This window comes from Coregonus clupeaformis, chromosome 7 (genome assembly GCF_020615455.1).
Source record: "Coregonus clupeaformis isolate EN_2021a chromosome 7, ASM2061545v1, whole genome shotgun sequence".
In the NCBI taxonomy this organism is placed as follows: Eukaryota; Metazoa; Chordata; class Actinopteri; order Salmoniformes; family Salmonidae; genus Coregonus; species Coregonus clupeaformis.
In genome coordinates, this window is record NC_059198.1 from 5,114,423 (window position 1) to 5,142,043 (window position 27,621).

General features: G+C 41.1%; 1 protein-coding gene across 5 annotated transcripts; it reads left to right on the forward strand.

Moving 5' to 3' along the window:
* Positions 1–3,136: 3,136 nt before the first annotated feature.
* LOC121568766 (interleukin-12 receptor subunit beta-2) lies at positions 3,137–27,473 on the forward strand. 5 transcript variants are annotated; one of them, XM_045221068.1, is made up of 16 exons: positions 3,137–3,448; positions 5,856–5,954; positions 11,451–11,592; positions 18,283–18,434; positions 18,689–18,903; positions 20,593–20,631; positions 21,262–21,406; positions 21,523–21,599; positions 23,472–23,709; positions 23,877–24,071; positions 24,195–24,296; positions 24,581–24,715; positions 25,056–25,196; positions 25,595–25,661; positions 26,151–26,247; positions 26,669–27,473. In XM_045221068.1, the coding sequence occupies exons 2-16, from the start codon at positions 5,882–5,884 to the stop codon at positions 26,921–26,923; spliced, it is 2,073 nt and encodes a 690-aa protein (XP_045077003.1). In that variant the 5' UTR covers positions 3,137–3,448; positions 5,856–5,881; the 3' UTR covers positions 26,924–27,473. The 5 variants fall into 5 exon arrangements, with proteins under 5 accessions (XP_045077003.1, XP_045077004.1, XP_041735115.2 ...); XM_045221069.1 differs by having other exon boundaries at positions 18,283–18,310; positions 18,802–18,903; XM_041879181.2 differs by lacking the exon at positions 20,593–20,631.
* The last annotated feature ends 148 nt before the right edge of the window (positions 27,474–27,621 follow it).

Here is a 27,621-nt window from a genome sequence, read left to right on the forward strand (position 1 = left end):
TGACAAATCAAATTCTTCAAATATCAATAGCTATTTTTTTATTTTTATTTACTCTTTAACCATTACTCCTAAAATGTTCAAAACTGGTTCTAGCTAACCCGATGGCAGAGACACATATTGCACACACTTGTTTTTGTCGATTTACATCTCGCTCTATTTAAAATAATTTATTTTAATTTTTGAAATTCAATAGTGCCTTGGTCATGTGACCCACACACCTCAAACAAGGTTCATAATGTACACTCAGTGGGCTTACACATTGCAAATCCTTTTGTTTGTCCACTTGCATCTCATGAGATTTTACGCTAATTTTTTTAAGTTTCAAATTTCAATAGCTCCTTAGTCATATGACCTACAACCGTCAAACTACTTTCAGAATATCCACCGAGTAGCCTTATATGTAGCACAAACTTTTGTTCGTCCATTTTCATCTCACGCGATTTTACATTCATTTTCAATGTTTCTAATTTCAATAGCTCCTTGGTCATGTGGCCTACAACCCTCAAACTACTTTCAGAACATCCACTCACAAGCCTTATATATTGCACACCCTTTTTTTGTCCATTGTCATCTCACACGATTTTACATAAATTTTTCTAACTTTCACATTTCAATAGCACCTTGATCATGTGACCTACAACCCTCAAACTACTTTCAGAATAACCACTGACTAGTCTTATTTATTGCACTCACTTTTGTTTGTCCATTTTCATCTCAGGTGATTTTACATGAATTTATCAACATTTTAAATGTCAATACCTCCTTGGTCATGTGACCTACAACCCTCACACTACTTTCAGAACATCTACTCACTAGCCTTATATATTGCACACCCTTTTGTTCGTCCATTTTCATCTCAGGTGATTTTACATGAATTTTCTATGTTTTTCATTGTTTCGAATTTCAATAACTCTCTGGTCATGTGACCTACTGGACTCAAACAAGGTTCAGAATGTCCACGGACTAGCCTTATATATTGCACACTCTTGTTTGTGTACTGTAATCTCACGCGGTGTTACGTACATTTTTCATAGTTTTGAATTTCAATAACTCCTTGGTCATGTCAATTACACACCTAAGAAGTGTGCAGTGGATATATACCCATATTGTATAACCTCTAGTTATGTATCTTCTACAGTTGAAGCCAAAAGTTTACATACACTTAGGTTGGAGTCATTGAAACTCGTTTTTCAACCACTCCACAAATTTCTTGTTAACAAACTATAGTTTTTGCAAGTCGGTTAGGACATCTAATTTGTGCATGACACAAGTAATCTTTCCAACAATTGTTTACAGACAGCTAATTTCACTTATAATTCACTGTATTACAATTCCAGTGGGTCAGAAGTTTACATACACTAAGTTGACTGTGCCTTTAAACAGCTTGGAAAAATCCAGGAAATGATGTCATGGCTTTAGAAGATTCTGATAGGCTAACTGACATCATTTGAGTCAATTGGAGGTGTACCTGTGGATGTATTTCAAGGCCTACCTTCAAACTCAGTGCCTCTTTGCTTGACATCATGGGAAAATCAAAAGAAATCAGCCAAGACCTCAGAAAATAATTTGTTGACCTCCACAAGTCTGGTTCATCCTTGGGAGCAATTTCCAAACGCCTGAAGGTACCACGTTCATCTGTACAAACAATAGTACGCAAGTATAAACACCATGGGACCACGCAGCCGTCATCCACTCAGGAAGGAGACGCGTTCTGTCTCCTAGAGATGAACGTACTTTGGTGCGAAAAGTGCAAATCAATCCCAGAACAACAGCAAAGGACCTTGTGAAGATGCTGGAGGAAACAGGTACAAAAGTATCTATATCCACAGTAAAACTAGTCCTATATCGACATAACCTGAAAGGCCTGAAAGGCCGCTCAGCAAGGAAGAAGCCACTGCTCCAAAACCGCCATAAAAAAGCCAGACTACGGTTTGAAACTGCACATGGGGACAAAGATCGTACTTTTTGGAGAAATGTCCTCTGGTCTGATGAAACAAAACAAAAATAGAACTGTTTGGCCATAATGACCATCGTTATGTTTGGAGGAAAAAGCTGAAGAACACCATCCCAACCGTGAAGCACGGGAGTGGCAGCATCATGCTGTGGGGGTGCTTTGCTGCAGGAGGGACTGGTGCACTTCACAAAATAGATGGCATCATGTTGAAGGAAAATTATGTGGATATATTGAAGCAACATCTCAAGACATCAGTCAGGAAGTTAAAGCTTGGTCCCAAATGGGTCTTCCAAATGAACAATGACCCCAAGCATACTTCCAAAGTTGTGGCAACATTGCTTAAGGACAACAAAGTTAAGGTATTGGAGTGGCCATCACAAAGCCCTGAACTCAATCCTATAGAAAATGTGTGGGCAGAACTGAAAAAGTGTGTGCGAGCAAGGCCTACAAACCTGACTCTGTTACACCAGCTCTGTCAGGAGGAATGGGCTAAAATTCACCCAACTTATTGTGGGAAGCTTGTGGAAGGCTACCCGAAACGTTTGACCCAAGTTAAACAATTTAAAGGCAATGCTACCAAATACTAATTGAGTGTATGTAAACTTCTGACCCACTGGGAATGTGATGAAAGAAATAAAAGCTGAAATAAATCATTCTCTCTACTATTATTCTGACATTTCACATTCTTAAAATAAAGTGGTTATCCTAACTGACCTAAAACAGGGAATTTTTACTAGGATTAAATGTCAGGAATTGTGAATAACTGAGTTTAAATGTATTTGGCTAAGGTGTATGTAAACTTCTGACTTCAACTGTATATTGTTGTACATTAATATTAGTTTGACAATTAGGGGGTTCAGTCCAGTGTTGTGTTTACCCTTTTCTTTAATGTTTATCTATAATAATTGGTAGTTCTGAGTACTTATTTTCCCTTTCCTTAAGTCTTTATTTTGCCACAGTATTTAACAGCGGGACACAATAGGAGAGAGAAAGACAATATCTCCTTTCATCGTTAATATCAACCATAAAGGAAAAGGGCAAAGAGTAATGTTATTAATTGTCCAAAGCAGGGCTATAGGTGATCGCTACCAAAGGAAATGTCCGTCAAACAAAGTAGGCGAGTCATAGACTGATCACAGAGCGTCATTGGCTACATTTAATTTTAGACAGTTGTCCACTCGCTTCTGGGCTCATTTCACTCCGCGTTGCGGATCATAGACAAGACTGGGCGTGTGAGCGATAGCTAGGCCTACAGACATCCAATCTAGTTTCTGCCAGATTGCTTTCACCTATTCAGTCTGATCAAATCGGTGAAAGGGAGTGAGCGAGGGCGCAAGGGAGGAAGCAACGCTTTTTGAAACAAATACAGCTAGTGTGCTGCAGAAAACACCCAAACTTCTGAGCTGTAAACATCGCAAACATTCATTCATCGTACGATAGAATGCTGGCGAAAGATGGAAGTCCCGGTATTTCGATGTTTTCCTTGACGACGAGGTAATGGCTCTTATTTTTAGAACTACTTATTTTTGAACATAACTTACAGCTTGCTGAAATCATGTTGGTCATTAGGCCTACCAGTATAACGGTTTTAGACTTCAAATAATACAAGACTTTGAATGTTCACTGAGCGATAATTTAGCAGCCAAACTAACGGGATTTAAGGGAAACTGAAGGGACTGTGAGGGGAAGTTACGTAGAGAGGAGAGGAGCAGGACGGCCTTTTTTACAATGATGGTGTACTTACTATGTGCACATGCAAAAAAATAGGAACGAGGTGGGTAGATAACTAAGTGTGTCATTGTAGCAAAGTATTTATAAACAAAAAATCCGATCTCTTAAACGTTTCGTTCATTTTTGTTCTAATATCTATATAATAGGCCATAATTGATTTTGGCCCAATAGGCCTGGCATATTCCCACGTTCAACAACTCTACATCTCTGCCCAACCTGGCAAGAGTGGCCAAAAGGGTGTTTAGCCTCCCCAGTGGCTCTGAAAGTGTGGAGAGGGTATTCTCCGCTGCTGGCCTGCTCTCCAGGCACCATCGCATGAGCCTGAATCCACATGACCAAATTAATTGTATTACATTTTAAGGAAGTCACAGCCTATATGCGCAATTTATAGACTACATTATAATGTCCCTACCAGCACTCGCAAATGCTTCACAGTTTATTTCTTTGTAGGCTATAGCCTTGAAATAATATAAATAATATAGCCTAAATAATTCATTTTCGTACCTTCTTAGCCTCCCTGTCTGGCTCCTGGCCTATTTAGAGTGTTTATATGTTGTTTAATATGACATGTAGCCTATTTGAAATTACGTGAGCTTCTTACATTCACATTTTCATGTTTATTAAAATACTTTTCATTCAAATTCATATGGTTTGGTTTCGATACTTCAAATCCAAATGGTAGGTCCAGGTAGTCACAAAAATAGATGAGTGTTGGTTAAATAGTGATTTAAAGTTATTTTTCCTGTGAGATCTGAGTGGTTTTTAGCAGAGCGGTTGGAAAGAACATGGAGCGCATGTTTCCAACAGCTCAACATGCTCTTCTCCCTAGTAGGAACAGTCCTCCAAAGGAAGGAATGGAAATCTACAGTATTTCAATTAAATGTTTCTAGGACAAAATTACATGTATTTAAGTATTTTGTTGTTGTAGTGGGGCCAGTAACATTAGTCATCTCTAAAAATGATACTTTAAGGACAATATTTGTATATCATTTTTCATTTTCTATTTATATGTTAAGCACACAATATAATGTAAAAGTATGTATTAAGGTGTCTGTAATATAATACATGTGGCAAAAACGAATGTAGACATTAATACATGAATTTCTATAGCTTCCAAAATATTTTTTTGACAACGTCAGAGAGTGCCAAGATGGAGGCACCGTGGCTTCAACACATCGCTCCCTAGGATTCATTTAGTGTATATATAAATCATTGGATGTAACACTGAAAAGGTTTGCACGTTACTGTGTGAACAACACCTATCACACAAGATCATGTCACTTTGCTCACCACAATGTGACAAAAAGTTATGACGTTTAAAGCTAGAATCTTTAGTTGCTAAATCAATTTTTGGACTTATAAATTAATGGTATATAGCCATTGATTCTTGAAGAATATAACTTCAAAATGCCTCATGAGCTTAGTTCAACTGTCGTACCCCATCAGAAACCAAAATATAAGGTTGTTACAATCCAATGTTTGTAAACAATGTAAATGTAAACAAACACTGTCTAGCCTCAAAGCATGGTTAAAACTATCATTTTGATGTCATGGATGGTCTGTCCTTGCATCCATAGCACTGTCTATGAATTTGAGAGTGGTTACATTTCTCCAGGCCCTCCCTCAGATTTCTACCAAAACAGAGGCGGAGTGCCCACTTTGTTATTATTTCAGTTAAGGACTCTAGGCCCAGTGCAGTGATTTTCTTGTGTTTTATATATATTTCCACACTATGAGGTTGGAATAATACTGTGAAATTGTGAAAATGATGATAATGCACTTTTAGTGTAGGAGCTTTTTACCTGCCTGGTGACATCACCTGCTGTTAAATTAGTTAATAGACCAATAAGAAGGAGAGTTTTCAGTTTTCCCTTCCCCACTAAGACCACTCCCAAACAGTCCTAGCAAAATTCTTGCTTGATAAATCGCCCTTTGCTAAGAAGCTATTTTTTGTTGTTGATCATTTTAATTGAAAAAAATCACAGTAAGGTACTTAATTGTTACCCAGAAACTATTTGATATTGAGATAAAAACGTCTGCATTGGGCCTTTAAGGGTGTGTGTGTGGGTGTGTGTAAATGTTTTGTCTGTGTGCGTGTGTGAGACTTCTGAGACATTCATACACCTGCCATTCACCACTTATTTGGTGTGTGTGTGTGTGTTTTCCATAGGTGCTGAAGGCATAGTGGTATGAGTAATGGCATGGCCCAGAGTCCCATGCCTTCTGCTGATCCTGCTGCTCCTACTACAAACCTGCTTACCTCAACCAGGTGAGTACTTCACACTGGACTGATCCCAGTTCTTTTTCCTGGTAAAGTCATGTGACCAGGAAATTCTCCTTGGCACTATTTATAATCTCTATTTGACACACCCTCAGATCCATCATTCACTGATCAGCTCTGGGGTTTCTTCAAATAATTTAGACTAAACCGTTGATGCTGATCTATATGTTTGATCTTCTTTCTATGACATGTCTGATCGTACAGTGGGGAAAAAAAGTATTTAGTCAGTCACCAATTGTGCAAGTTCTCCCACTTAAAAAGATGAGAGAGGCCTGTAATTTTCATCATAGGTACACGTCAACTATGACAGACAAAATGAGAAAAAAATATACAGAAAATCACATTGTAGGATTTTTAATGAATTTATTTGCAAATTATGGTGGAAAATAAGTAATTGGTCAATAACAAAAGTTTCTCAATACTTTGTTATATACCCTTTGTTGGCAATGACACAGGTCAAACGATTTCTGTAAGTCTTCACAAGGTTTTCTCACACTGTTGCTGGTATTTTGGCCCATTCCTCCATGCAGATCTCCTCTAGAGCAGTGATGTTTTGGGGCTGTCGCTGGGCAACACGGACTTTCAACTCCCTCCAAAGATTTTCTATGGGGTTGAGATCTGGAGACTGGCTAGGCCACTCCAGGACCTTGAAATGCTTCTTTACGAAGCCACTCCTTCGTTGCCCGGGCGGTGTGTTTGGGATCATTGTCATGCTGAAAGACCCAGCCACGTTTCATCTTCAATGCCCTTGCTGATGGAAGGAGGTTTTCACTCAAAATCTCACGATACATGGCCCCATTCATTCTTTCCTTTACACGGATCAGTCGTCCTGGTCCCTTTGCAGAAAAAACAGCCCCAAAGCATAATGTTTCCACCCCCATGCTTCACAGTAGGTATGGTGTTCTTTGGATGCAACTCAGCATTCTTTGTCCTCCAAACATGACGAGTTGAGTTTTTACCAAAAAAGTTATATTTTGGTTTCATCTGACCATATGACATTCTCCCAATCCTCTTCTGGATCATCCAAATGCACTCTAGCAAACTTCAGACTGGCCTGGACATGTACTGGCTTAAGCAGGGGGGACACGTCTGGCACTGCAGGATTTGAGTCCCTGGCGGCGTAGTGTGTTACTGATGGTAGGCTTTGTTACTTTGGTCCCAGCTCTCTGCAGGTCATTCACTAGGTCCCCCTGTGTGGTTCTGGGATTTTTGCTCACCGTTCTTGTGATCATTTTGACCCCACGGGGTGAGATCTTGCGTGGAGCCCCAGATCGAGGGAGATTATCAGTGGTCTTGTTTGTCTTCCATTTCCTAATAATTGCTCTCACAGTTGATTTCTTCAAACCAAGCTGCTTACCTATTGCAGATTCAGTCTTCCCAGCCTGGTGCAGGTCTACAATTTTGTTTCTGGTGTCCTTTGACAGCTCTTTGGTCTTGGCCATAGTGGAGTTTGGAGTGTGACTGTTTGAGGTTGTGGACAGGTGTCTTTTATACTGATAACAAGTTCAAACAGGTGCCATTAATACAGGTAACGAGTGGAGGACAGAGGAGCTTCTTAAATAAGAAGTTACAGGTCTGTGAGAGCCAGAAATCTTGCTTGTTTGTAGGTGACCAAATACTTATTTTCCACCATAATTTGCAAATAAATTCATTAAAAATCCTACAATGTGATTTTCTGGAAAAAAAATTCTCAATTTGTCTGTCATAGTTGACGTGTACCTATGATGAAAATGACAGGCCTCTCTCATCTTTTTAAGTGGGAGAACTTGCACAATTGGTGGCTGACTAAATACTTTTTTTCCCCACTGTATGTCTATATTATTAGTTAATTATTATTATTAAACACTGGACTGTTTCTTAAATACTGTTTTTCACACTGTGTAATTTATATACTGGATTCTTGACATAGCTCACTGTAATATATATTTTTGGTGTATATATGCATAGATTTGATTTGGATTACTGATACAGTGTTATTTGGGTTGTTAACTGGGTTCGTTCTGACATTCATGATTTCTTGTTTATAGTTTTTGATTATTATTTCTTTACTTGTTTGACTGCATTGTTAGGAGTTAGTAACACAAGCATTTCGCTGCACCCGCTATAACATCTGCTAAACTGTGTACGTGACCAATACACTTTGATTTGATTGGTATGTTATGTTACGCATCCGTTTATGCATCCCCCTTTCCTTCCTTTAATTCAACACAACATTCCATAGAGCACATATCAGTATCAGTCTTAAAAACTCATGTACAGGGGACCAGGAGGTAAATGGTTCATTATGGGTTGTGTTCATTATGGAATGCAACAGAAAACGCATCTGAGTGTTTCTTATTGGACAAGTACAGGTAGTTCCTCCTGGTTTCAGCCGGTTTTCGTCTGTTTGGTGCCTAATGAACACGACCCTTGATGTTTCCATGGTTGTGATTTTATGTTTCATACTGATACTAGCAGAGGAGAGGAACTCTGAGAGAGGAAGGATGTCACCACCTTGCAAGTTCTCTGTCATTTCATTTCCTGTTTGCGCTCAGTTGTGTGGCTGCGCTTTTGATGCCTTCTTGGCTACGTGCTTCATGTTCCTTGAAACGCTCTCAGTGTGTGCTTATGGTTTCAACGTTATGTTTGTGTGTGTGTGTGTGTTTGTGTGGGGTGGGGGGGGGAGACGCTAAACTGGCACAGTTCCTTTAAAGGTGAATGTCATCAGGATTTTTTTCTCTCTCACTCTCTGTTTGCGTGAAACTGCCACGCACGTCTCCAACTCAATCATCAAGTTTGCTGATGACACTACAGCGGTAGGGCTAATTACCAACAAGGACGAGACGACCTACAGGGAGGAGGTGAGAGCCCTGGCGGACTGGTGCCAGGAAAATAACCTCTCCCTCAACGTCAACAAAATGAAGGACAGCAGAGAGAGCACGCCTCCATCCACATTGACGGGGCTGCAGTGGAGAGGGTCAAAAGCTTCAAGTTCCCCGGCGTGCACATCACTGAGGACCTGAAATGGTCAACAACGCCTCTTCAACCTCAGGAGGCTGAAGAAATTCAGCTTGGCCCCTAAGACCCTCACAAACTTCTACAGATGCACATCCGAGAGCATTCTGTCGGGCTGTATCACCTCCTGGTACAGCAACTGCACCACCCGCAATCGCAGGGCTCTCTAGAGGGTGGTGCAGTCAGCCCAACACATCATTGGGGGCACATTGCTTGCCCTCCAGGACATCTACAGCATCATTGTCACAGGAAGACTAAGAAGCTCATCAAGGACCTCAACCATGGCCTTTTCACCCCGCTACCATTTAGAAGGTGGAGACAGTATAGGCACATCAAAGCTTGGACAGAGAGACTGATAAACAGCTTCTATCTCCAGGCCATCAGACTGTTAAACAGTCATCACTAGCCGGCCTCCGCCCAGTTTCCTGCCCTGAACCTTAGACACTGTCACTAGCCGGCTACCACCCGGTACTCTACCCTTAACCTTAGAGACTGCTGCCCTATGTACATAGAGTCATTGAACACTGGTCACTTTAATAATGTTTACATACTGTTTTACCCACTTTATATGTATATACTGTATTCTAGTCATGGCTCATCCTATATAACTACTGCTGTACATACCTTTTCTATTCATAATCTGTCCATACTGTCTATACACACCATTCACATACATATACAGTAACAGTCAAAAGTTTGGACGCACCTACTCATTCAAGGGTTTTCTTTATTTTTACTATTTTCTACATTGTAGAATAATAGTGAAGACATCAAAACTATGAAATAACACATATGGAATCATGTAGTAACCAAAAAAGTGTTAAACAAATCAAAATATATTTTATATTTGAGATTCTTCAAAGTAACCACCCTTTGCGTTGATGACAGCTTTGCACACTCTTGGCATTCTCTTAACCAGCTTCATATGGAATGCTTTTCCTTCATTCTGCGGTCCAACTTATCCCAAACCATCTCAATTGGGTTGAGGTCGGGTGATTGTGGAGGCCAGGTCATCTGATGAAGCACTCCATCACTCTCCTTCTTGGTCAAATAACCCTTACACAGCCTGGAGATGTGTTGTGGGTCATTGTCCTGTTGAAAAACAAATGTAAAGCTCAAACCAGATGGGATGGCGTATCGCTGCAGAATGCTGTGATAGCCATGCTGGTTAAGTGTGCCTTGAATTATAAATAAATCACTGACAGTGTCACTAGCAAAGCACCCCAACACAATCACACCTTCTCCTCCATGCTTCACGGTGGGAACCACACATGCAGAGATAATCCGTTCACCTACTCTGCATCTCACAAAGACACAGCGGTTGGAACCAGAAATCTCAAATTTGGACTCATCAGACCAAAGGACAGATTTCCACCAGTCTAATGTCCATTGCTCGTGCTTCTTGGCCCAAGCAAGTCTCTTCTTGTTATTGGTGTCCTTTAGTAGTGGTTTCTTTGCAGCAATTCGACCATGAAGGCCTGATTCACACAGTCTCCTCTGAACAGTTGATGTTGAGATGTGTCTGTTACTTGAACTCTGTGAAGCATTTATTTGGGCTGCAATCTGAGGTGCAGTTAACTCTAATGAACTTATCCTCTGCAGCAGAGGCAACTCTCAGTCTTCCTTTCCTGTGGTGGTCCTCACAAGAGCCAGTTTCATCATAGCACTTGATGGTTTTTGCGACTGCACTTGAAGAAACTTTCAAAGCTCTTTAAATGTTCCGCATTGACTGACCTTCATGTCTTAAAGTAAGGATGGACTGTCGTTTCTCTTTGCTTATTTGAGCTGTTCTTGCCATAATATGGACTTGGTCTTTTACCAAAAAGGGCTATCTTCTGTATACCACTCCTACCTTGTCACAACACAACTGATTGGCTTAAAAACATTAAGAAGGAAATAAATTCCACAAATTAACTTTTAACAAGGCACACCTGTTAGTTGAAATGCATTCCAGGTGACTACCTCATTAAGCTGGTTGAGAGAGTGCCAAGAGTGTGCAAAGCTGTCATCAAGGCAAAGGGTGGCTCCTTTGAAAAATCTCAAATATAAAATATTTTTTGATTTGTTTTACACTTCTTTGGTTACGTTGGTTATGTGTTATTTCATAGTTTTGAAGTCTTCACTATTATTCTACAATGTAGAAAATAGTAAAAATAAAGAAAAACCCTTGAATGAGTAGGTGTGTCCAAAGTTTTGACAGGTACTGTATATATTATTTATATTCCGTACTCTGACATTGCTCGTTCTGATTTGTGTTAATTTCTCGTTCTTTTTTTAACCTTTTGATTATGTGTGTATTATTATTGTATTGCCTGATATTGTTGCATTGTTGGAGCTAGAAACTGAAGCATTTTGCTGCATCTGCGATAACATCTGCGATAACATCTGCGATAACATCTGCGATAACATCTGCAAAACTGTGTCTCTTTTTCTCTATCAATTGAAATTCACTTCTACCTCCCTCCCCCTTCTCTCCCTCACTCTCTGCAGGCCCTCCATCTCCTCCCTCCGTTCCCCAGTGTCACATCCCCTATACGGAGGGTCAACAGGCAGGTATCCACTGTTTCTGGGAGCCAGGACAGGACCCACAGATCCCCACCTCCTACAGACTGCGCTGGAACTCTACGGAGGGGTAAACACATGTCTACTATAGTCTGTATACATCCCATCTTAATAGAGTATATACAGGACATCCTATAATCACATTCACAAATGACACAGACATAGGCTATCATAAACTATCATATACTGTTCCTACACAGATGCAAGAATAGCTGTTTATTCGCTGCGTTTGGAAACCTGCGGTGACTCGTGGTGTTTAGAAACCGATGGATTAATGCTGTGTTTGTAACCAAGTGGGAATTTACCACCATAGCGTTAGATAGAGGACTCTAGATGGATAAAACCCATTTGGCATGGACATTGTCATCGAGGGATTCACCATTTTAAAGTAGTCAACTGGGTGGGACTTCCTATGGGTGAAGGAAGGATCACATGATTCCATCCGGGTCATCAGGAGGGATCAGCCAATTAATAATACTCGTGAGTAAACATTACAATACTGTAGGTGGTAGTAAATCGCCATCCTTGGCTTTATACCTGTTAAAACAACACACTCTAGATGGCAGTACGCACCCTTTCAGTTTGTTTACCAACTCATAGAAGTAGTAGAAGAAGAAAATGGATTACTTCAAAATGGAGATGGCTCAATGGCGCTGGCCGGGCTTATGTGCCCTAACGTACCTCCTTGTCGGTCCAAATAAAATATTGAAATAGTGATCATTTATTTGACACAGAGGCGCACCGACAGAAAGACGTATCAATCTCAGATAAAGCATCCAAGCGAGCGAAACAGACAAGTTTCCCACTAGTAATTACCAGTTGGAGGGCCGTTCAAATTATTATTTTTTCCCAGTCATGTGTGGTAAACACAGAGAATGATAGAGATATCATCTTTGTATCTGTCCCATTATGGCATCTGTGAGAGCACGGGCAGCGCCATTGAGACCATCTCCATTTCGAAGTAGTCCTTTTTCTTTTTCTTCTACAACTTTGAGTTGGCAAACAAACTGAAAGGGTGCATACTGCGTTGTTTGTGTCGTTTGAAGAGGTATAAAGCCGAGGTGTGTGTCTCTTTGTTAACAACAGCTTGTGTGCGTTCTCTAATATTAAGGAAGTCTCAAGGTTCTGCTCGCCTGAGTTAGAATACCTCATGATAAGCTGTAGACCATACTATATACCAAGAGAGTTTTCATCTATATTTTTGTAGCTGTTTATTTACCACCACAAACCGATGCTGGCACTAAGACCGCACACAACGAGCTGTATAGCGCCATAAACAAACAAGAAAATGCTCATCCAGAGGTGGCGCTCCTAGTGGCCGGTGATTATAATGCAGGGAAACTGAACTCTGTCTTACCTAACTTCTACCAGCATGTCACCTGTGCAACTACAGACGACAAAACTCTACATCACCTTTACTCCACACAAGTGTCTTCACTGCTCCCTGAGCCAGTCTGTAATACCTACATGTTTCAAGCAGATCACCATAGTCCCTGTGCCCAAGAACACCAAGGTAACCAACATCCCAGACACACTGGACCCACTTCAATTCGCATACCGCCCGTGTATATAGCCAAGTTATTGTTACTCATTGTGTATTTATTATTACTTTTATTATTACGTGTTATTACTTTTCTATTATTGATCTATTTTCTTTCTCTCTGCATTGTTGGGAAGGGCCCATAAGTAATAATTTCACTGTTAGTCTACACATGTTTAGGAAGCATGTGACGAATACATCTTTATTTAATTTGGAATGTTTGTTCACGAGTATAATTCATTGTCTGATCCCTCTTGATGACCCGAATGGAATCATGTGATCCTTCCATCACCCATAAGAAGTCCCAACCAGTTGACTACTTTAAAATGGTGGAAGCCCTCAATGGCAATGTCCAGAGGCGAGCTCTTATGCTGCGTTCGTAACCAAGTGGGAAGTGGGAATTTGGCTTTCTTTTCCGCGGTGGTGGGGTAATGCGCATTCACAATGTTAACCTGCAGCTAGGGCTGGCACAATTACTGTATAACCGTGTAACCGACGGTTATGTATGAAAACCGTCATTAAAATAACTGTCATAACCGTGGTGTGGAACGAACAGCTGACTGAAGGTGGGACGGCTGGGCATTCTTGTGGTTGAGTCCGTTTCTGCAGTAACATGGACTCTTAACAACGTGATAAAACTTTGTTGCTCTTTGCTGAAACAAGCAAGGTGTTGTAGCAAACAAGTCTCCGGTTGCCTAGGCAAAACCTCTCTCCCTGCAGCAGCAGCACACATAGAAATACTGTAGAATGAATAAAACAGGCTTGGAACCTCTGACCCTGGCAATTTGACTGGTAAACTCATGAGTACACTCGCAATGGCTGCCTTCTATTGTGACACAATAATTTCCATGGTAATGTACAGTTGAAGTCGGAAGTTTACATACACTTAGGTTGGAGTCATTAAAACTAGTTTTTCAACCACTCCACACATTTCTTGTTAACAAACTATAGTTTTGGCAAGTGGGTTAGGACATCTACTTTGTGCATGACACAAGTAATTTTTCCAACAATTGTTTACAGACAGATTATATCACTTATAATTCACTGTATCACAATTCCAGTGGGTCAGAGGTTTACATACACTATGTTGACTGTGCCTTTAAACAGCTTGGAAAATTCCAGAAAATGATGTCATGGCTTTAGAAGCTTCTGATAGGCTAACTGACATCATTTGAGTCAATTGGAGGTGTACCTGTGGATATATTTCAAACTCAGTGCCTCTTTGCTTGATATCATGGGAAAATCAAAAGAGATCAGCCAAGACCTCAGAAAAAAAATGGTAGACCTCCACAAGTCTGGTTCATCCTTGGGAGCAATTTCCAAACGCCTGAAGGTACCACGTTCATCTGTACAAACAATAGTACGCAAGTATAAACACCATGGGACCACGCAGCCGTCATACCGCTCAGGAAGGAGACGCATTCTGTCTCCTAGAGATGAATGTACTTTGGTGAGAAAAGTGTGAATCAATCCCAGAACAACAGCAAAGGACCTTGTGAAGATGCTGGAGGAAACGGGTACAAAAGTATCTATATCCACAGTAAAACGAGTCCTATATCAACATAACCTGAAAGGCCGCTCAGCAAGGAAGAAGCCACTGCTCCAAAACCGCCATGAAAAAAGCCAGACTACGGTTTGCACATGGGGACAAAGATCATACTTTTTGGAGAAATGTCCTCTGGTCTGATGAAACAAAAATAGAACTGTTTGGTCATAATGACCATCGTTATGTTTGGAGGAAAAAGGGGGTGCCTTGCAAGCCGAAGAACACCATCCCAACCGTGAAGCACGGGGGTGGCAGCATCATGCTGTGGGGGTGCTTTGCTGCAGGAGGGACTGGTGCACTTCACAAAACAGATGGCATCATGAGGAAGGAAAATTATGTGGATATATTGAAGCAACATCTCAAGACATCAGTCAGGAAGTTAAAGCTTGGTCGCAAATGGGTCTTCCAAATGGACGATGACCCCAAGCATACTTCCAAAGTTGTGGCAAAATGGCTTAAGGACAACAAAGTCAAGGTATTGGAGTGGCCATCACAAAGCCCTGACCTCAATCCTATAGAAAATGTGTGGACAGAACTGAAAAAGCGTGATCGAGCAAGGAGGCCTACAAACCTAACTCAGTTACACCAGCTCTGTCAGGAGGAATGGGCCAAAATTCACCCAACTTATTGTGGGAAGCTTGTGGAAGGCTACCCGAAACATTTGCCCCAAGTTAAACAATTTAAAGGCAATGCTACCAAATACTAATTGAATGTGATGAAATAAATAAAAGCTGAAAGTAATCATTCTCTCTACTATTATTCTGACATTTCACATTCTTAAAATAAAGTGGTGATCCTAACTGACTTAAGACAGGGAATTTGTACTAGGATTAAATGTCAGGAATTGTGAAAAACTGAGTTTAAATGTATTTGGCTAAGGTGTATGTAAACATTTAAATTTTAGTAATTTAGCAGACGCTCTTATCCAGAGCGACTTACAATTAGTGAGTGCATACATTTTCATTCTGGCCCCCCGTGGGAAACGAACCCACAACCCTGGCGTTGCAAGCGCCATGCTCTACCAACTGAGCTACAGGGGACTAAACTTCCAACTTCAACTGTAAATGTTAATTCTAATGATGTTAACTGATGTGGCTCATGTAATAGAATGTATTTTTTGTAATGTCAGTTGAGTGGAATCAACAAATCACAGCACATATTGATGGGTACGCTTCACGCTTTTACTTCCTGCTTTTGCTTCCTGCTTTGCTCCTAGGTTGAAGATGGGAAGGTTAAAACAACGGCGTCACAATAATGCGGAGGTTCTACCACTCTGAATCAACCATGGGACCAACTCAAGCATTGTAGCTATCTATGGTGACTAGGCAGAAGGCAACCGGTCTGAAGCAGATCATAAGGCTGGTGAAAAAAATTATGCATTTTAAGCTAATGCCAGAAAACAGACAACAACCATCTAACCAACATCTAGGTTGAAGATTACAAGGTTAAGACAACAGTGTTCTAATATCCTATAACTCTTTGCAATTCATGGGACCAGTATTGCTAGTTAGCAATGGCACTAGTAGTTATCAATGGTGCTGGTCCCATGAATTTGTTTATTTTTGAATGCTTCTGCATGGAATTATTACGTGGTCTTAACGTTGTATTTCTTTTACCTAGACTGAAGACTAGGTAAAAAAATACAATCACAGAGTTACTAAACCCAGAGGCGCAACATCGCGAGACATACGGGAACGCTTGAGAAACAGACCAAACAGACCAGGCCGGGGTTTGGGGTTTGAGAAGTCAATGAGAGAAGTGAAAATGTTTTCCTTAGTTGTTCATTTTCTTGAAATTTAAAGGCACAACCTAGATTCGAGCCAATGTCTTAAAGATGCTCTATGGTTGCTAAAATTCTAATAGTTCGCCTAATTTCAGTTTGTGACAAAACAAGCAAGTATAGTGTGGAGAGTCATTGTACCATCTAATATCTTTTCCACAACCAAAATTTTTTATTTTCAGCTGTTTGAAGCTGGTGTGCAAAACCGAAAGTAAAAGAAGCAAAAGCTCAACTTAAGAACGGGAAGCATAAAAATAGCGCATATAGAACATATCTACCTCTTCTTAAACTTCCTTTCAATGAGAATGACATATCTATACCACATATTTCTATGTGAATTTGGTCGGGTCGCCCAAAAAATTACATATTGTAGCTTTAAGTAGTTGAACTTGTTATTACTCAAACCTTGTGAAGGTGATAAAATGACACGTTAAAATTTTCGTAAAAAACGACTTTATATTGAAGGAGTGCCATTGATTTGCGCAGTTCGACGCGAGACAACCGTGTCTCTACACATGAGCTAAGCTAGCCAACGTCGCCATGACATCAACTACAAGTGTGACCGGGTTATTTCTATTGGAGAAGCAGTTTTAGCCTATCTTCATACTGTACTGTCTTTGATACAAGGTTAAGACAACGTAATAATTCCAGGCGGAAGCATTAGAAAAAAATTAACAAATTCATGGGACCAGCGCCATTGATAACTACCAGAGACGAGGAGGATGAGAGAGGCTCAACTCGGCGGAAAATCTGTCTCCCTCCAGTAGGTGGTGTTTTTCTGTGGTTTCGCCCACCGGGTTTTTGCATGGAGGTTAATGAGAGTGTCGAATTTGGTTAACATAAAATGTATGGCTTATTTGCTACGTGAGGTTTATTTGATCGAATAGAAGTTTCATAACGCTGAAGTTGTTATGAGTGTACTGATATAAGTAGGACACATGACGTCCCGGCAACTTTGAGAAAGAAACACTTTATATTGGAGTTGTCTCGAGATGGCTATGCATATGCATGGCATGAGGCTAGTAGCATAGCATCTATTTCCATTGAGTACAGGCGGTTGACGTCAACAAACCTCTTTGAATAGTCAAAAAAAGAATTACAATAATGTGATGTATCCACCAATACAAAGAAAGGCGGGAGCTAGACAGCCCGCCGTGCCACTTTGTGGACAACGACTCCCATTGTTAGGGTGGAGAGATGTATCTTGTCAGTATATCCATAATCTTTGTAACTACTAACGCCGTTGCTAACTAGCATCGCTGGTCCCATGACTTGCAAAGAGTTATGGGATATTAGAACCCCGTTGTCTTACCTTGTAACCTAGATGTTAGCTAGCTGGCTAGATGGTTGTTGTCTTTTTTCTGGCATTAGTTTTCACCAGCCTTATGATCTGCTTCAGACTGCTTGCCTTCTGCCTAGGCACCGTAGCTACAACGCTTGAGTTGGTCCCATGGTTGATTCAGAGCGGTAGATCCTTGTAACACCGTTGTCTTAACCTTACCATCTTCAACCTAGCTTTGCTCCTATGGGTACACTCACAATGGCTTCCAGTCCACCCATTATGCCATCATTGACTTGATGGGGACGCCCGTTTTGTTCATTCTATTTCTATGGCAGTGCCTGCAGTCAGGAGCGGCGGAGAGTAGAAAATGTGAGTCTTTTCTTTTGCTATGTGAACGGTTGTTACGTGACCGCGGTCATTTGACAGGCCAATAGCCGTCATCCAAAATTCCATGACCATCACAGCCCTACCTGCAGCCCTGTGGCATGCCTGGTGTGTTGGAGCTAGGTCTGTGTCTGTGGTCTAGGACTGTATGTCTGCACAGTGCTGTCAGCTGTGGTGTTTGAGTGGTGTTTGGGTGTGTATTTATGTGTCCTGCATCTTCCTTTTCAGCGGTAGCGGCTTCGTGGAGTGCACCAATGTGAGTGGCGTGATCCCTCGTGACCTTTACTCCAGTTACAGTTACATGACTGTGTTGGTCAGAGCTGAGAACCAGCATGGCTCTGCCAAGTCTAAAACGGCTGAATTCAACACTGGTGATATCAGTGAGTTAGTCAGGGATGACTCTTCTCTGTACATTCCCTATTCATTCAGAGGGACAGACACTACACTTTCAGTCACACACTCTCTCTCTCTCTCTCTCTCTCTCTCTCTCTCTCTCTCTCTCTCTCTCTCTCTCTCTCTCTCTCTCTCTCTCTCTCTCTCTCTCTCTCTCTCTCTCTCTCTCTCTCTCTCTCTCTCTCTCTCTTTCACTCTTTCTTCCACTCTGTCCTCTCTTCCCTATCAATTCCTCTACCAGAAAAGCCACCCACCCCTGAAATCACTCACCATTGTCCTCAGCCTCTGGATATCTACTGGACATTGCAGTGTAATGATCTAGGCAGCTCTGACCAACACTGTGATTGTCCTCAGCCTCTGGAGATCTACTGGACATTGCAGTGTAATGATCTAGGCAGCTCTGACCAACACTGTGAGGTCCAGTATCGCACCCAGGACCAGCAGGGCTGGACTCAGGTGAGTGAGCTGAGCATGGCTGGGGTTTTGTTCATTTCCCCATACATCTGACACAATGGCTGTCTACCGATTCTCCACCCTTCTCCCCAAGTGCGCACTTGTTCACTTCCATTCATGGATTTAAAATAAAATGACTGGTATAAGAAATATGTTGGAAACTCCCTCCCGCCCACTCCTAGCCCCTACCTACACCAATCCAATGTGGGGAGTACTGTGCGAGTGTGCACTTCAGGAGAGAAGACTGGGTATTTTGGGAGCGGTCGATATGTACCCAATTATGTTTTTTCAATTTCAGTCGGGGAGGGTTTAGTATTTTTTTATTTAGTCCAGGGGAGGGTCGCGCAATATCAAGTCAGCCTAGTGTGGTCTCAATCAAATGATCCATAGCCTATATATAGGCAATAGGCCAAGGCTATACGAAGAGCATGCTTCTAAGAAAATGTACTTTCTTCCCGAGTTTATGCGTGCTCGGATGGTGTATATAAAACTAGCCTACACTGCATTACACACTGCAATGGATAGGCTATCCCAATCATGAGCCCTGGCCAAAAAATGCTATATCTGTTCGCGCAGAGTAGGCCTACTGATGTCCTGTTCAGTTTGAGAGGGAGAGCAGAAGATGAGGAGTACTGGAGGTAAACATTATGTTTCGTTGCCCATAATGAAGATATTTATCAGAGTTATTGACCTCACGATAAGCCATATTCAAGACTTACATTACTATGAACCGGCAGCCACGGAGATGGACAGCGCATGGGTGCTGAAAGTAGGCGAATTCGAGAAGGCCTAATTCATTTAAACAGTTAATTGTAATTTGACTTTAGGCTACTACCAACAAGAGAGCTTTGTGTTGGAGCCTATTTCTTACTTTTCAATGAATAAGTGGTAGGACTAACTGTTTGACAGACGCAATTATAGCCTACTATCCATAGATTATGTCAGCCAATTCATTCAGTCACCATGAACTCCTTAAAGATCTCAGTGAAGGGCTTGGTGTGTTAAGTTAAAACCAGGGCTTGAATTGAGGGGGTATGTGAGGGTATTGTTAAAGAAAATGGCTAAAAGCATAGTCCTTGTTAGCTTAATATTTAGAAAAACAGTTAATGGACCTGATTATATAAAGTGATCTGTAACAACGCTTTAGTCCGCAATGCTTTATGCTAGAAACAAGCTGTAAAATGCTGGGGAAACTCCGATGCATATGGGATATCTTTGGTTTGTCTCTATGACATTCAGAGGCTGCGTTACAACCTTCTATTGCAGAGGAGACAAAACATGGACTTTGCTTGAGAAGTAATATGTGATTCTGTCACTATCAATTGACGTTCCACATTTCAATAGGCTATTAAAAAACACACTAACTCCAAATCAGTCAGTAGCAAACCAGGTAGCCTAAGAAGGAACGAAAATGAATTATTTAGGCTATATTATTATTATTATTATGAATAATAATAACAAGGAATTTTAAGAAATCAATTGTGAAGCGTTTGTGCCACGCTACAGGCTGGCAGGAGCGCTCAGCATTTCAACATCACATCAACAACAGCACTTCAACAACATGACTATACATTTCACATTTAGGTTGTATAAAATGAGAAAAAAATATACTTTGAATTAAATAATAAAGAAAGGAAAAAGTCCTTATTAGGCCATACAGTCATTTTATACTGCCTTTGAATTCACTTTTAGGAACACGAGTTTGGCCGGTCTTTGTTTGAAGATCATGCGGTGAGCTATGCATGCCTAGTTTGTTAATTTAGCCTAGCAGATGCTCCTATATTCCCATGCCCTAATCACAGTCAACACAAATCTATTTTGTAACAACAATATCATGGAATAAAATAGAATAAATTAGAAAATGATAGTTTCCCAAACGAAGAAAAGTTACAAGTGCATATAGCCCTACCTGATGATATGTGGTTGTTGTGTTAAAAAACGAATGGCTTTCTCAAATTCATTGATGATCAGATATTTCCGTTTTTTGCAGTTGATAGACAACTTTGGCTACTTTGCCATGTAATGCTTACAAAATGAAGAACAGTTTCTAAAACTGCATATCTAAGGCTCTGATCTGCCATAGGAGTGAGGATAAACGGTAATCATGTTTTCTGCTATCCACTTTATGTTTGAATTATTAGATTGTTTTGGGACCAATTTGTTTATCAAAATCAACTTGCGCGCAGAAAAGGGTAGCTATTTCAAAATATATAGCTCCATTATCATTTTACTTTCTATAAGGTTTTAAATGTGAAAGTGTAGCCTGGAGTTGTTTTTTAATCCAATATAATCCCCCATCCCTGGGGCCCCCTCTTGCCCATCCCTGTTCTTATGTGTGTCATTCTTTCATGTCCTGCTCAGGAAGACCAGCTCCTAAGCAACTTCCTGCTCCTGACTCCACGGCCCTACACTGTGTATGAGTTCCAGGTGCGCTGTGCCTGTGATGGCCCTGAGGCCCTGATGAGTGACTGGAGCTCAGTCTACACAGCACAGAGTTCTGAGTCAGGTCTGTCAGTGGGTGCTGATGGGTAATGTAGTCCTGTGGTCTCCACAGCTTGAAAATATGTGTGCACTTATTCTGTGGTGATAGATGATCAAACTATTTCTCTCTCTCTCTCTCAGCGCCTGTGAAAGCATTGGATGTGTGGAGTGACTGTGGAGTCACCTCTGAGCTTTCTCAATGTGCCCTTATGTGGAAGGTATGTTAACGCAACATCCCATCATAATAGGAAATATATCATAATATATCATATATACTGTACAGTACCAGTCAAAAGTTTGGACACACCTACTCATTCTTTATTTTTACTATTTTCTACATTGTAGAATAATAGTGAAGACATCAAAACTATGAAATAACACATATGGAATCATGTAGTAACCAAAAAAGTGTTAAACAAAGATTCTTCAAAGTAGCCACCCTTTGCCTTGATGACAGCTTTGCACAGTCTTGACATTCTGTCAACCAGCTTCATGAGGTAGTCACCTGGAATGCATTTCAATTAACAGGTGTGCCTTGTTAAAAGTTAATTTGTGGAATTTCTTTCCTTCTTAATGTGTTTATAGCAAGAACAGCTCAAATAAGAAAAGAGAAAGGACAGTCCATCCTTACTTTAAGACATGAAGGTCAGTCAATCCGGAAAATTTCAAGAACTTTTAAAGTTTCTTCAAGTGCAGTCGGAAAAACCATCAAGCGCTATGATGAAACTGTCTCTCATGAGGACCGCTACAGGAAAGGAAGACCCAGAGTTACCTCTGCTGCAGAGGATAAGTTCATTAGAGTTACCGGCCTCAGAAATTGCAGCCCAAATAAATGCTTCACAGAATTCAAGTCACAGACACATCTCAACATCAACTGTTCAGAGGAGACTGTGTGAATCAGGCCTTCATGGTCGACTTTCTGCAAAGAAACCACTACTAAAGGACACCAATAAGAAGAAGAGACTTGCTTGGGCCAAGAAACACAAGCAATGGACATTAGACCAGTGGAAATCTATCCTTTGGTCTGATGAGTCCAAATTTGAGATTTTTGGTTCCAACCGCTGTGTCTTTGTCAGACGCAGAGTAGGTGAACGGATGATCTCCGCATGTGTGGTTCCCACCGTGGAGCATGGAGGAGGAGGTGTGATGGTGTGGGGGTGCTTTGCTGGTGACACTGTCAGTGATTTATTTAGAATTCAAGGCACACTTAACCAGCATGGCTACCTCAGCATTCTGCAGCGATACGCCATCCCATCTGGTTTGCGCTTAGTGGGACTATCATTTGTTTTTCAACAGGACAATGACCCAACACACCTCCAGGTTGTGTAAGGGCTATTTGACCAAGAAGGACAGTGATGGAGTGCTGCATCAGATGACCTGGCCTCCACAATCCCCGACCTCAACCCAATTGAGATGGTTTGGGATGAGTTGGACCGCAGAGTGAAGGAAAAGCAGCCAACAAGTGCTCAGCATATGTGGGAACTTCAAGACTATTGGAAAAGCATTCCAGGTGAAGCTGGTTGAGCAAATGCCAAGGGTGTGTAAAGATGTCATCAAGGCAAAGGGTGGCTACTTAGAAGAATCTCAAATATAAAATATATTTTGATTTGTTTAACACCTTTATGGTTACTACATGATTCCATATGTGTTATTTCATAGTTTTGATGTCTTCACTATTATTCTACAATGTGGAAAATAGTAAAAATAAAGAAAAACCCTTGAATGAGTAGGTGTGTCCAAACGTTTGACTGGTACTGTACATATATAGCAAACTCTATACCATATAATCAGGTTAGACAAGTGATTCATGTTTCAAAGGATTATCAATTTTCTAATCATAAGAACTTCAAAACATTTACATAATTTAGCAGACACTCTTATCCAGAGCGGCTTACATAAGCAAATAGGGTTAAGTGCCTTGCTCAAGGGCACATCGACAGATTTTTCACCTAGTCGGCTCAGGGATTCAAATCAGCAACCTTTCGGTTACTGGCCCAACGCTCTTAACCGCTAGACTACCTGCCGCCCCAAAACACCCCCTTCCCTACAGCCTGCTATAACTAATACCCCTGTCTGGTATCTATCCTCAGGAGATGCCCACCTGGTTGGTTCAGGGGAAGGTGCTGGGGTACGTGGTGACATTATCACACAGTAACGGGACAGTGGAGGTTGTGAACATGTCCACGTCAGAGCCTGGTGGCCTGTTTGTCTGTCAAGAGAAGAGATGCCGCTTCACTCCCTCTCTGCAGGGTGTATCAGGGGTGGATGTGTCAGTCTACAATTCCCAGGGTGCCACCAAACCTGCTCCCCTAGCTCTACCCACATTAGGTAAGGGAAAGGTGTGAGTGTGAGTGTGTGTGTGTGTTTGTGTGTGAGAGACAGAGAGAAATAAAGGGAGTTGTTAAAAAGAGAGAGAGAGAATGAGAGAGAGATAATAGAGTGCAGGTTTGTATGTTTCTGTCTTCACAGATTCACACGTTTTCTCTTCCGCTCAGGTCTACAGGTGCCAGAGCTATCCTTCACTGTGAACCTGGATATATTGAGCCTCAATGTATCCTGGTCTCTGCCACCCCAGCCCATTGAAAACATGCAGGAGTATGTGGTACAGTACAAGCAGGTGGGACATCCTCCGACACAGGGCTTTGATTGGATAAAAGTGCACCAAAAAAATACATCAATCATTTTAAGAGGTTTGTGTGGCTTAAATTGATCAATAATAGAATTTCTCTCTGAACATATTTCTTGATATTTTGTAGTGTTTCAAATTGGTTTCAAGATGACAGCATCACCTTTGTCTCTGTCTCCACCTATAGGTGACTTTGAGAAACACACTGCTTACAATGTGTCATTGTTTGCGGTGTTCATCAACAGTAGCTGCCTGCTTGGATCTACAATTGGGTATTCACTTCATGGACGTAAGTATATTAGAGCATGGAAATACAAGTATTTATAATGTACTTGCCAGTATGTAATCAGTGCAATTAGTGCACATGACCGATTTTCAGTGGAGTAAACAAACTTGAAATATAGGAGTTTGCAGGATATAAAGTCTTTACCTAATGTTAATTTGTCCGTTCTTTTAACTCCCTGTAAAACATGATTCATTTTTTTTATTTTGTATTGTTTACATTTGTGTTCCTTTTTGTTTATTCCTTTATCCGTTTCACCTCCATCTTTTCTTCTCTCTATCACTCCTCAGTCCCACCCAAAGTGCCTGAGTTCAATGTCCAGCAAATCGCTGACTCTAATGTGACTTTGTCCTGGCAACACATCTCCCTGACCCAGAGGAAGGGGCTCATACTGCTCTATCAGCTGGTACTAAACAACTTTACAGGTATACAACACAAAGACATTGGAGGACCATCTGGGATAAATGATCTATCTTTTGTTGCTACAATGTTATATTGTTATAATAAAAGTGCAGTGTCCATTGTCCATTGTTTACATTAGCATAAAATACAGCATTAAATTGTAGTAGATTAAATAGCATTAAATATTTAAGCCTGTTCCCAGATCTGTTTGTTCTGTCCTGCAAACTCCTATAGTCATTGTCACACAGACACAGCACAAACAGATCTGGGACCAGACTATCCACAGGCTACCGTACTGCACACTCTAGTTCCCACACATCAGTGGCCTTGCTCACAATCATTCAACCTTTCCTCCATCTGCAGTGTACAACGTGAGTGCGGACCAGAGCAGCTTCCATCTGTTAGGACTTACACCGGGTCACCACCAGGTCTGGATCAGGGCTGGGACTAAGGCTGGACTGGGACCCAGTGAAACCATCAGCTTCTCCACCAAGAACAGCCATGGTATTCTACCACTTGTCGTTTGATTGTGGTCCTCCTGGACTGGCCTCACTCTGCCATGTAGTAATTTGATAGTGTATAGCTGTTATAGGTTCTCTAACAACCGTGATGAGATGTATTAAGTGTTTATGTACTCTAACTGGTGACACTGAGGTTGTGTATAACACTGTAATTATTATTTATTATTAAACAACCTAGAAATATTATTGTAGGTTGTGTATAATACTGTATATAACATCACCTTTAAAACAGAAAAGGGTCCTGAAGTTCCTTAGAAAGTAATAACAGTCTAATATTGAATGCACCTTTGTGCTACAGTATGTGATTATGAACATGGATTGCGATCTAATTGGTAATTTTGCCTTCCGACCTCCCCCATCTCTCTCCCTTTGTTGTCACAGGATACCTCAGATATCTGCTGCCATTAATATTAATATTAATAATGTTGCCATTGGTCATCATCTTAAGGTGAGAGACTGGATTCCCATACTTCAACCCCAATAGCCTAATTCTGATTATTTTCTCATTGTCTTGAACCAGGGCCATGTTCATTAGGGCACACTGATACAAAATGTTTTTAAAGGCTTTGCAACATTTCGTGCCGACTGAACACATACAGGGTGTGGTGCTCTCTCATGTCTCCTTCCTCTAACCCTCTGAAAGTTCACCCATGCCAGAAATAGGTTTACAAAAGGGGAAACGCTTGAGGAAGTGGAAATCCGAACGGGCAGTTGAGTTGGGCTTTCAATTGTGCCCTCCATTCGTAACAAGTGGTCTTGATCAAAAACATAAAACAAACAATATGTTTGACCCCTTTCAACTAAAACATACTGGATAATATATTTCTACCACTTTTAGGGTGATATACAAATGGACAAGTCAATTCAAGGAATTGTGAACTCTTTAGGCCCTTTTGGTGTGAAGTATGTGAATGATAGTGTTGTTTATTTTCTGTAGTATACAAATGAAGACTTGCTTCTTGGTTCCTGAGTGGTGTTGTGAGAAAGGGCCTGACCCCAGCAACAGCAATCTGTTCCAACAGATGAAATTGCAGGTGAGATCAGAGCAGACTATCACTATGTGGCTGTGACTGACTGATCTACTATCAGTTAGTCTGATATTAGTTAGTCTTATAGTATTCTAGTTAGTGGTAGACAGAGCCCCAGGCAGAGGCCCAGTTCATCATGTCTTCCTGCCTGGTTTTTCTTCCTCCAGCCATTTAGGGTTGGGAGCTAACTACCTATAGATAGAGATGGTATATTCTTTGTAGTGTTCCAGTAAGAACCTGTTGTAAAATAAAGAATGTGCGTACTATATGAACCTAAATATTGATTATACCACATACAGTAGCAGGGGCTGTATTGGGCTAGTAATATACCATTCCCTTGAGTTATATTATCACCAGTCAGAGGCATAACATACAACCATAGAGGACTAAATGAATGTGTCTGACTCCCTGCCTGTCGTTGCTCTAGTTTAACAGCTCCTTGACGGCGATATGCTCTCCTCTGGAGTCTAACCCAAAGATCTCTGAGCTGGAGGTGGTGGAAAACCCTTTCTGGGATGCCAAGGCCTGTCCTAGGAAAAGGTCCAGCCCTGATGGACAGACAGAGGGGATGTTGGGAGAGGAAAGCACCCACACAAGGACTGACACAGAGTCCGGGAGCTTGTCGGAGGACGATCCGTTTGTTTCGGACTATGAGAAGCATTTCATGCCTATGGATGTATGACCCTACTGTCTGTCTGGTGTGGTGCTAACCATCATCTCTTTTGGTGTGTGTATAATCTCTTCATACCAACGACAAGACAGGACAGCCATTGTTCAGTCGGAACCCCAAGGGCCAAACAGGTCAATTGTGGGCTATTGTGCTTGTTGATCTAGATGCAGATCGCTGATTCATGGGAAAGGGTTGCCCTAAAAACAACACGAGTGCACAAGTCGAAGTACGCCACTTGTCTTGTTGTTTTCAAGGAAAGGAAAAGGGATGTTGTCGACCGTTTGTTTTCCGTGCTCCGACTACAAGGAATGTTGTTTGGGAACAGTAAACATTTTTTACAGCAAATGTAGACCTGTGTGAAAAACCACGTTGCCTACGGTGTACACACTGTCTACAGTGTTAATTTTGAACTACAACTGCCAATCATGTCTGCTCTTTAGGTCAGATGAAATGCTATTTCAGGATGTTTCTGGAAGCTTGGATCTCGATAAAGGTTGAGTTGCCTGAAATCCTCTGTTTTTATGTTTGACTTTTTTTTATAAAACAATGTTTTTGAAAGTTATTTGCTGTTTGATTTATTAAACATATTTGTATATCTAGCTAAATAATAACTATGTCCCTTTTGAGAGGCCATTAAAAAAAATGCAACTGGCCTCTCACCACGGTCAACTGGAAGTTCCTTTACTTCGACAAATGACTTTGGAAAGTGA